The 11,964-nt window shown below is 32.6% G+C and overlaps 1 protein-coding gene across 1 annotated transcript in view; it reads right to left on the bottom strand.

Moving 5' to 3' along the window:
• Positions 1 to 975: 975 nt before the first annotated feature.
• GLMN (glomulin, FKBP associated protein) overlaps positions 976 to 11,964 on the bottom strand; it is a 41,828-nt gene continuing 30,839 nt past the window's right edge. Inside the window, exons 17-19 of the mRNA XM_029230788.1 lie at positions 2,099 to 2,210; positions 1,221 to 1,303; positions 976 to 1,114 (exon numbers count right to left, since the gene is read on the bottom strand). Coding sequence (XP_029086621.1) covers positions 1,004 to 1,114; positions 1,221 to 1,303; positions 2,099 to 2,210 — 306 coding nt within the window. The 3' untranslated portion in view covers positions 976 to 1,003. The remainder of the gene's footprint in view (positions 1,115 to 1,220; positions 1,304 to 2,098; positions 2,211 to 11,964) is intronic.

Here is an 11,964-nt window from a genome sequence, read left to right as displayed (position 1 = left end):
GCTCACGTGCTGCAACTACTGAAGCCTGTGTGCACCCAGACCCTGTGCTCTGCAACAAGAGAAGCCACCACAATGAGAAGCCCACACATCGCAACGAAGAGCAGCCCCCACTCCCTGCAACTAGAGAAAGCCCATGCGCAGCAATGAAGAACCAATGCAGCCAAAAAAAAAAAAAAAAATGCAGTATCTGCAAAATGCAATAAAAAATGAGGTATATAAAAAAAAGTTCAGAAAAAATTGGTACATATATTATAAAACTCAGATGCAGTTTCTTAATGATACAAATTAAGTTGGATGAACAAATATTTAATTGCAAATAAATATACAGCATTTTCTAATTAGCCCCTTAGGTTAAAGGAGAAGTCATATATACTTCTTTATAATACAAGCCAGCCAGTATTTCTAAAATTAATCTTCACAGATGCTTTCACATTGTAACTACTGCTGGAGAGCTGGTGACTGATAGGACTCTGCCCCCTAAGATTCCTGAGGCAGGGAAAAAGAAGGAAATTAAGAGAAGTAGTCAGCTGGTCCAAACTCAAAATTTCTCTCTAAGCTCTGTTAGCTCTTAGTGGTGTGATAGCCAGTTTGATACTAGGAGTTCTAAAATGTAACACAGCATCTAACTGGAACATAAAGTGTATCAGTATTTTTATAAACTCACTACAACTGTATGAATGAATAAAGGCAATTCCAGTACATTTTATGAAGTCATAATATAAAATTATTGATTTGTATTGGATTTTCAATAGTAGTATTTAAATTACACATGGGCATTATTTACCATGTAGATATCTTTTTTTTTTTTTCATGTAGATATCTTTTTAAAACCAAACAATACTACTGATCCATAATGTGTCATTGCTGAAACGGATAAATGAGAAAAGCTACATTTATTTTCTATCAGTGTGTTTTACAGAAACGCTTTTATAAAGGTATTAAATAAACATAATGGAAAATATAGTATATTTCTAGTTTTTATTTAGGGGATGGAGCTTTCACTTTATCCCATATTTTCCTCAGAGGTAGACTTTGTTTTTATTTCAATGAGTTCTTCTACTCGAGCCAGAACACTTTCAATCAAATCAAATGTGAAAAGAGCTGAATGTAGGACCTGCAATGCCAAGAAAAATTAGTGTTATTAAGGCTGCCTTTAAAGCAAAACAAAGCAAAAAGAAAAGACTTCAGCTGTATGTAGCTTAGGAAAATTTCATATCTACCTTAAGCTGCATTTCAGGAGGCATATTCGGGATCTCTTCTCTACCTACAGTTATAGAACAAAGATCTTTAGACTTCTGGACTTCTGTAAGAGAAAAAAAAAATCGTGTCACACTTAATCATTAAAACAACTCTCAGATTTCAATAATAAATTTATAAGCTACTTTAATCATTTACTAACTTAAAAAATGCCAGTTATTTGTGTAAATTAAGCCTTAGTGTTTAATAGCTCAGGATATGCTAAAATCAAGCTATGAACAAACAAAAATATTAAAATTCTGCAACATGTGAATAAATGTTTAGGTGAATAGTATTTTGGCATGTACAGGATGAATGAAAATTTTAAAACTTTTTTCTTCAATATAAAATCAGAAATATACCTGTCACACTAAAAATGACAAAATTTTTAGTAATGCCTACAGAAATACCACCATAGTTAAATGGAAAAGACCACAAGATTATTATAATAGAATTGCTGACTTTAAAAAGTAATTCCGGATCTAAGATTCTTTTTCATAATTTGTACTGAGTACAGGGTGAAGTGGGGGATGGACCCCACAATACTAAAGGAAGTACAATGACATCCAAACAGAAATACTTGTGATACAATTAGATTCTTAATCAGACCTTGAGGTTTGAAACCAGAATATGCTTCATTTTGGTTTAAATCTTTGTTAACCCAATTTCAGTGTTAACTGGCATACAGATTTGCCAAGAAACATTTTAATTATAAATAAAATGACTTAGCTATCACAGTTCCCTGTTTGCTCTAAGTTAGACAAGTACAAGATAAAGTTCTTTATTTTGAATATAAATGACAGTTCAAAAAAATATGACTAATTTTTAGACCTAACTGAAAATGAAACTTCACATTACCAACCTTGGCTATTTTTAATTTCTGCTTCATAATGTGCTTTTGACATATTAAGACCTGTATGGAGTGGCTTTAAGAAATTATTCTCAATCTTTTCGAGTTCTGTCCATAATCCAGTCTGTTTGGAAGAATTAATGAAACAATTAGTTATTTGGTTCAAGATGTATTGATTGCCTACTAGTATTAAACATGTGCTGACAGTTGGAGAAACAGAAATGAGTAAGACATGATCCTTGCCTTTCAAGGTAGAGTTGACTGTTTAATAATACATTCATTACTACATCTAGTTATTTTATCTAAATACCAATCAAAACAAAAATGAACTTGTTCATACACTCATTACTGTGCCATTTGGATAGCTCCTGGTTTTGAGATCTGCAACTTAGAAGTTTTATCCATGAGAAAATTATTTGAAAATAATCCACACGGTCTGAGACATCTTTTTTTTTTATAAACCACCCCACAATGACTCTACCTTATAAGTCCCTTCAACTCTTTATCTTTCAAATGATATTCCTGTCACATATCTAGTTCCAGGGGATTCTTCTCTATTGATGGAAACTTTTCTAACACAAAGCTGATACAGACTTTCTTGGGGACCAATATACATGGAGATTTTACCTACCTAGGACAGCTTAGGGTTATTTTGTCATTTGTATTAGAGGTTTTTATTCCAAGAGCATTTCCTCCTATAGTACTACAGGAAGGGAATCATAAAGTCTTAATTTAAAAAAAAAAGAAAAGAAGGAAGACAAAGAAAATTCATTGGTATTGCTAAGTTTCCAGGTACTTATTACAAAGGAAAGTATCTTAGGCAAAAAAGGGAAACTTAGGAATCCAATTATCCTTAACTAGAACTGGATCACATGAAAATCTATTTTGTAATGAACTTATTTTGATCCAGGTAGTATATAACATTTAACATATACAGCCCTCCAAAATAAAATCTACACATGTCTGTGTTGAATAATTTATAATTTCACTGTCACATATATCCTTTTAATTTAAATCTGTCCTTTCTCATTATTCCTATTTTGCTAGGAAAAGTGGAGTTCTTGAGAGGAACTATCAAGAATCCAAAACCTCAAAAATATGCATACTTTTTCACTCAGAATCTATGAACTTAATCTGGGGAAGAATTAAATATGTATGTTATAATGATTCCACTGAAGAGATGTTTATAAAAATATGTTTAAGTAGTGAAAAGTGGTAAGTAATGACAATTTTTCACAACAGGAGCAGGGTAAATTGTATATCCACACAATGGAAAACTACACAGCCGTTAAAATAGTGTTCTTCAATACATATTGGTGAGTGGAAAAAAGGTTACAGCATGACTCATATAATATGATCTTTTTTAAAAAAGAAGTATGTACAGATTTGCTGGTATAAAGCCTAAAAGGGCATACACTATAATGTCAAAAATAAATGGTGAGATTTTGATTATTACTTTTTGCTTATTTATCCTGATTTTTAAACAATGAACCTGTTTTAATTGTATACTTTAAAAAACATTTTTTAATGTTTTTAAACTTCCATTGAAATTGTAAGTTTTCTTGTCCTCACATGGAAACGTGGGTTACGCATTAGTACAGCAGAAACTTCAACCAGTAGTCACACAGGATGTCAAGTATGTTACTCTACCACACGCACCCACTGCTCTCATTTCTCTTACGTTCCTCCCTCTCTCTCCAGCATCTTCTTTACCTTTCTCTATCCCGCCCCCACTTTTTTAAACGTTGTTTCCCTTTACCTCTAAGCTTAAAAGTAGAACCCACTACTACTGGCCAATATCATGGATGGCTTTCAAGGCTACAGAGGTTACTGATGACCCTCTACAGATTAAAACACATTCAGACATAAAGAATATAGAGAAAACACCTTTTTACTCACACCTAGCTTTGTCAAATGTAAACATGCTACCATATTTACTTTACAAAATACATTAGATATGGTTGAAGCCCTCTTTATCCAAGAGAAAGCCATTAACTAAGCTATGTAACATTTTCTAAAACTTGAGGTTTTAGTATTCTTAATTTATACAATATACCACAGTTTTTCATGTTTAAAACTTATACAAATGATATCACAGTGTACATATCCTGCGTTAGCTCCCTTTTGTTCAATCCTGTTTTTGAGGGTTATTTATGTTATAGCTCTAATCCTTTCATTTTAATTGGTATATAGGCATCCCATTATACTATACCTTTTATCCTGTTACTAGTTTTTTTAGTACTTCAAACAATGCTCACTGAAATTGCTGCATATGTTTTCCTATTCACATGGAATAAAAGTTTTTCTAGGGTAGCGTTTTTCAAAATATTTTTACCATGGCCCACAGTAAGAAATATAATTTACATCACAACTCACATTTATTTATATAGTTGAAACAAAAGTTTCACAGAATGTCCTTTCTATTTATAACATCAAATATAGCCTGGTCCTTTCCTTTTTATATATTATTTTTTAATGTCTGGTGTATTAAGGTATCATTTACATACAGTAAAATAAACATTTTTTAGCTGTACAGTTCTGAGTTTTGACAAAGATATATAGTTGTATAACCACCACCACTATAGTTAAGTTCCCTTGTTCCCCTTTGTAGTCAGTTTTCTTCCCCCACCCCCAGAGAATCACTGGTCTGATTTTTGTTTATATAATTTTTGCCTTTTCCAGAATGTCATATAAATGGAATCACTACTGTGTAACTCTTTATAGTAGAGTGATATTGTGACTTATAATAAATATATACCGTATTTGGTCTCCATCCTGTTCCTGGCAAAGAGCTCCTAAAACTCTTGAATTTCCTAAGAACAGTAAAACTGTCTTTTGTTATTTATAACAAGCCCTTTCAGCCATGAATATGACTTTTGGAAAGCCCCTAATAAGAATGGGGGCTGGTTGCCAGAGGAATCAACCATGTGATTAAAGGGTTCCAACTTTCAGCTCCTCTCACCACAAACTCCTGGTAGGAGAGAGGGGCTGGAGACTGAGCTCAATCACCAATGGCCAGTGAATTAATGAATCATGCCTATGTAATGAAGCCTCCATAAAAACTCAGAAGGATGGGGTTCAGAGAGCTTCTGGGTTGGTGAACACGTAGAGGTGCTGGGACAGTAGTTTAGGAGAGGGCATGAAAACTCAGCGCTCCTTCCCTCATACCTTGCCTTATGCATCTCTTCCATCTGGCTATTCCTGAATTACATCCTTCTATAATAAACCGGTAATCTAGTAAGTAAAATGTTTTCTTGAAGTTCTGTGAACAGCTTTAGCAAATTAATCGAACCTGAGGAAGGGGTCGTGGGAACCTCTGACGGACAGCCAGTCTGTCAGCAGCACAGATCAATACCTGGGCTTATGATTGGTAACGGAAGGGGGATAATGTTGTGGTCGAGCCCTTAGCCTGTGTAATCTGATGCTATCTCCAGGTAGAGTGTCAGAAGGGGACTGAATTGTAGGACATCTACTTGGTGTCAAAAAAAATTGCTCGCTATGGGAAAATCACTACACATTTGGTGACGAGAAGTATAAAAAATGAAGTGAAATACTGAGAGTAGAGCAGAAACACCGGAATGTTTTTCCTCTACAGGTAGAAACTGACAAAATTATTCTAAAATTCATATGCAGAAGCAAAGGATCTAGAACAGCCAAAAATTTTTTTAAAGAAAAAAGTTGGCAGACTCACACTACTTGAGTGTAAGACTTACTATAAAGCTACAGTAATTAAGATAGTGTGGTACTAGTGAAAGAAGAGACATAGGTCAATGGAACAGAACAGAATACAAAAGTAATACCCACACTTACATGATCAACTGATTTTTGACAAAGGTGCCAAGACAATTCAAGTTAAGTATAGCCTTTTCAACAAATAGAGCTGGAGTTGAAACAAAACCTTAACCCATACTTCTTCACCATATAAAAAATTTACTTGAAGTGGATCATAAACATAAATATAAAATCTAAAACTATAAAACTTCTATTAGAAAATTTGTGACCTTAGGTTAAGCAAAGATTTCTTAGAACCCCAAAAAGCATAAATCATTTAAAAGAACAAAACTGATACACTGGACTTCATCAGAATTTAAAATTTCTGCTCTTTGAAAAATTCTATTAAGATAATGAAAATACAAGCCACAGACTGGAAGAAAATATTTACAAAAACCAAACCTAATAAAGGACTTACATCCAGAATATAGGAAAAAGTTTCCTTTAAAAAAAGTTGGTCTAAGTTGAAAAAATTTTCTTTCACTCCTACTTAGTAATAGAAATTATTTGAAATCTCATTCCCAAAATGATAAATTTAATGTCTTATATTCATTCTTTGGTGTAAATGAATAACTAAGCTTCACTAATTAATTTTCTTCAGCCAACAGGTTTAACCTAACTACTGATTCAGGATTTTTAAAAGGAAATGTATCTTTTATCAAACATTTTTCTTGAATGTTTTAAATTTCTCCTTTATAAAGTAATGATTAAAAGTTTAAAACAGAGAAATGAGATGTAACAATATATCTAATTTTATATTCAGACTTAATTCATTAATAAATTCTATTCAGTAATGTCAGAAACATATATTAGTTAAAGCAATTACATTTAAGCCTTCCTTCTATAACAGTAGTGTCTTCTACAACCGACAGATAAGTTTAACATACTGAAATATATAATCATGTCTTCCTGCGGTTTCAGATTTCATTTCTTAGGCATGCCAGAAAATCAGACACATGTCAATTTTGCCACTCAATATTATCTTTGAAAATATCTGCCACATAAGATTGCTTTCCAACTAGAAAAACATGAATATTATTCCTGAGTTCTTATGTCCTACTTAGAACTTTCCATAGGAACAATAAATGAATTTTGATATGATACAAGGGTCATGCTTAGCTCTAATCACTGAAAAAAGTTTCAAGAGTTTGGTTAATCAGTGAACCTTTAAAATTAACAATTTTCACCACTTTTACAAGATATTTATAATATCCAGAGGGATTTCCTTGGATACCAAAGCTTTCCAAAAAAAAATACACTGACTTCAAACAACTTTGGTAGTGCTTCTGACAATTTAAAAAGATAATTGCCCATAGTTCTGTTACTTGTCATTCCTGTAAAAAATTTTCTACTTTAAGTTTTAATGACCCACAGTGTGTTTCCAATTCAGTAAATGTAGGTAATCTTTAGGTGTATGTAAGGTTGAGCTGAAACAATACAACATCATATTGTTTTGCAAATACCAGATATCAATTTAAGTGTTGCACAATTTATAATAAGTCTCATCAAGAAGCATCATAACCTTTGCATACATGTTTTGCAATATAGATTTGATAAAACATCACATTACCATTAAAACATACTTCTAAATAAATAAATAGACACAAACACTGTATATGCTGGGAAAATAATCTTTCCAGGTCCAAATGAGCCATTTTCTCATTTGCCAAACAACACACAATTATATACGCTGATAATAAGGTTTCTTTTCTACCTCTACAGAGACTAAAAGAATGTTGGTAACTTTTCATCTTTCAAAACATTAGGGGGCCTCATTCACAAGTTCAGTATGTTGTTTCTAGCTGTCTCTAATTTTGAAGGTTTTAAGCTTTCATTTGCAAGAAAAATTATACTTTAGACTATCATTTTCATTGGGTATTTACTTTTGATGAAACTATCTTAAATAGTCTTAGCTTTAAAGTCTTACACTCATTTTCTTTCTTTTTAGAATGTGGCTGAAATTAAGGCTAAGTTTACTAATTATAGAGTCAATACTTTTTTGAATATTGTCACTCTTTAGTTTCAGATACAGTTGAATGTGAACATGGTTCTGTATTTTTCACTTATTTTTGTTACTGTCATGAATTTGAAAAAAATATATCTCCCTCAATAAAAGTTCATTCTGAAAATACAGATTAAAATAATTTGCTTGTAAAACTTCACAATTTTACTGACAGCAGGTACAATTTATTTCCCAATTAACTACATACTGTTACTATAAAGTTAAACTGTACAGTATCATAGCCTTTCTGCTAACTGACCACTAAATACATCATAAGAGATATTGGTAAGCAACATGCATCTTATTCCTAGCCAATCTGTCATATCCCCTCCACTTTCAAACACCGTTCTTTGCAATTGACCACAAAATTTGCTGCAATAACCATAACTCTTACTAAGAATCTGTGCAAGCAACCTGATGTTTCAATTATATTCTATTTCATTTTGTAAAAATTGCCAGTCTGAACCACTAAATTGATTTAATGACTCTAATATGCTTGGTTATGACCAGCAATTTGAAGAACACTGCTCTAATTATATAGCTTAGGAGAGAAGTTGCTGAGTTAAGAGTATTTATTCTTCAACTCCACTGGATAATGCCAAATTGCCCAAAAAGGATTATCCGCTTTGTTTCATCACTGTGCTGGATCCTAACCTATGCTACCCACCTTTTTTAACATTCGCCATTTTGATGGGTGTGCAGTGGTATCTTACTGCAGTTTTAAGTTACACTTCCATAAACACTAGTGATACTGGGAATCTTGTCTTGTGGTTATTGGCCATTTGGGTTTCCTCTTCTGTGAGCTGCCTTACAATGTGTGTATCCTTTACCTATTTTGCTGATTTGTGGTCTTTTTCTTCTTGCTTTGTAGTTATTTTTTTGATACTAACTATTGGATGGAGAAAAGAAGACATTTTTTTCTCTTTTTGTGGCTTTTTCAATTTGTACACATTTTCTTTTCTTGAATAGGTTTTAGTTTCAATGTTATTATCAATCTACTTTTTTGTGGTTAGTGCTTTTTTACTTAAGAAACCCTTAGGTCACACAGATCTTCTCTTACAATGTGTTCTAAAAATTTCTAAGTCCATTTTCAATGTTATGTCTTTAATCTGTTTGGAATTTTGTTTTGTATATGTGAAATAGGCATCTAACCCCCCCTTCCCCGTACATATGACAAATTACCCAGCATCATCTATTGAAGAGTCCTATTCTTTCCTTCCAATTTGTAATGGCATCTCCATTTCAGACAGGAAGTTCAGTGCAATGGTGTAATTAAGAATGTTAGCTCTTGGAGATTGCCCAAGTCCAAAAACTGGCTCCTTCACTAGCTACGTGACTTTGAGCAAGTTCTACTTACCCTCACTATGCCTCAATTTCCTCATACCTTCCTCATACTAAAAAGTAATACCTTACAGGAGGATTAAATGAGTTAATACGTGCTTAAAGCACAACTTGGCAAATGGTTCTTAATAAATATAAGCTACCATTACCAGCAGCATCATATATATCTATTATATATATTTTCCACAGATATCTATTTTTAGATTCTCTACTGTTTTCTACTAGTCAATCTATCCAGTCCCATGGCAATACTACTCTAAACTACTGTGGCTTTATAATAAATTATGATATCTGGCAAGGCAAGTTCCTGTCCACACACCTTGCTCCTCAAAGGTGCTTGGCCCTTAACTGTTCCATATGAAACTTATAATCAATCATCAAATTCCATTTTAAAAAACTAATGGGTGTTTTGAATTATACTGAATTTTTAGATTAATTTGAGAACTGACAACTTTAAGATACCAAATCTTTCCATCCACATACGTATTCAAATCTCTACTTATATATTTTTTTATATCTCTCTATAAAGTATTATAATTTTCCTCAAAAAGTTTTATACATATTTTTACATGTTTTCCTAAGTATCTCATATTTTTGTTGCAATTAAAATAAAACTATTTTCTGGTTGACTAAGAATTTTTATCACGATTATGTACTGAATGTATCAAATGCTTTTTTTTTTCCTGTAACTATGTATTTCCTCTACTTTAACCTATGAATTACATTACCTTGCATTACTGGAATAAAACCAACTTAGTCCAATGACTTAAAAACATTTTTTTTTGCTAGATCTGGTTTGGTAATATTAGTATCTATATTCATAAGTGAGATGAGCCTGTAACTTTACTTCAGCATACTATCCTAGTCTGTTTTCGTATTAAGGTTATATCTTACTAAACAGATGCATAACATTAAGCACAACTATTCTTTTTCTAGTCTTTTGAACATTTTATATAAGACTTGAGTATCTGTTTCTTGAAATTATGGTAAAAATTATCTGACCTTGTGATTTCTCTTAGTAGATTGTGGCAGTTTTGTTAGATTATATTTTCTAACAAATTCTATTTTATTGAAGTTTCCAAATTTACTGGTATGTTTTCATGTAATTTTCTTCCTGTTTTTCAATCTGTGCTGTATTTATACTTCCTTTTTAATTAACATATTATGTCTTCATGCATTTTAAAAATCAATCTAAACAAGTATGTATCAGGAATTTTTACAAATCAAATTATATAAGATACCCAGCTGATTTTGATTAGGACCATATGCTGAGAAACAATAATCTAGAATGGCCCTGTCCAATGCCAAGGAGGCACTGAATTTTTAATTAAACATTTAAAAAAAAAAAAATTTAAATAGTCACATGTGGCTACTGTCTATTGGACAGTGTAACACTAGGAGGTCTTTATTAAGACTTTAGTTGTTCTTAATGGCAATAATTTAATACACAGCCCATAATCTAAAACTTATAATAAGGTAATAAAATGTGCCAAAATTAGGCTAAAGAAAATTTGTGCACATTCTGTTCAGCATAATTCCACAAATTTTTCATGTGATGAACAACAGTAATATTTTTAGAAGCATGTAGGAGTGAAGAAGCTATGGAAATAAGAATATTTTCTCTCTCCTACATTAAGATTACTAGATCTTTAAAAAAAAAAAAAAACACTACGAAGAAAATCATCTTTTTTTTTTTTTTTTGCGGTACGCGGGCCTCTCATTGCAGAGCACAGGCTCTGGACACACAGGCTCAGCGGCCATGGCTCACGGGCCCAGCAGCTCCGCGGCATGTGGGATCCTCCCGGACCCGGGCACAAACCCGCGTCCCCTGCATCGGCAGGCAGACTCTCAACCACTGCACCACCAGGGAAGCCCAGAAAATCATCTTAACATTTGTTTTATCTTCAGTGTCTAGAAAGTAACAAGATGTTAAAAAATAGTACTAAGGATAAAAATCTGAAATGTTCACAAATGCTTACTTTGAAATTTTATACCCAAGTAACTCACTGGTGGAGTAGTTCTGAGATCTTTTCAGTTCTAGAGCTTAACTATACATTTCAAATTTCACTGCAGCCTGTCTCACGAAAGAGAGAACGCAGTTTTATACCACAGTGAAATTTATTGCCAGAGCAGACAGGGACCTTGCAAAGGACACAGCCAACCATGATAATAAAGAAATAAAAAGAAGGAAATGAATAAGACCCAGTTTTCCCTTTTCTAATTTGTGTATCACTTCTTATTTATGAAGTAATATTGTAGAACTTCTATCACTTGTAATATTAAGGAATGTGCATAATCTTAAGTCATTTGGATCTGCAAATAACACACAAGGGATATGTTTTAATCTTGGAGAAAGAAACAATTTAAATGAGAACGTAAAATGTGGATTATATAGAACTATAAGTATGTGTTTGTATGCCAGATACTTGTTGTGTTTTCCTAAATGAAAAGCATATATGCATACATTACATAATTCAATTTTTAAAAATTCCTGATACATACTTCTGGCCTTTACAATCTTAAATTGCTTCCCTTGACCCTGCTCCCATTCTACATATTACAATCACAAATTATTTAGGAAAAGAATAGGTAAGCAGGTGGACAGGAAAGGACATGAGCAGATGGGACAGAAGGTGAGGGATAAATTATTATGGCCTATGTATTAGAATAAATTACTATAATTAAACAATTAACACTTACTTAAAGATACCTACCAAATAGTAGGGAACACTAGGTCTAAAAATTAAGTTGGTTTTATCAGTAC

This window comes from Monodon monoceros, unplaced genomic scaffold (genome assembly GCF_005190385.1).
Source record: "Monodon monoceros isolate NGI ecotype Baffin Bay Population unplaced genomic scaffold, NGI_Narwhal_1 Super_Scaffold_18, whole genome shotgun sequence".
NCBI lineage: Eukaryota > Metazoa > Chordata > Mammalia > Artiodactyla > Monodontidae > Monodon > Monodon monoceros.
This window is presented reverse-complemented; position numbering and strand designations above follow the sequence as displayed.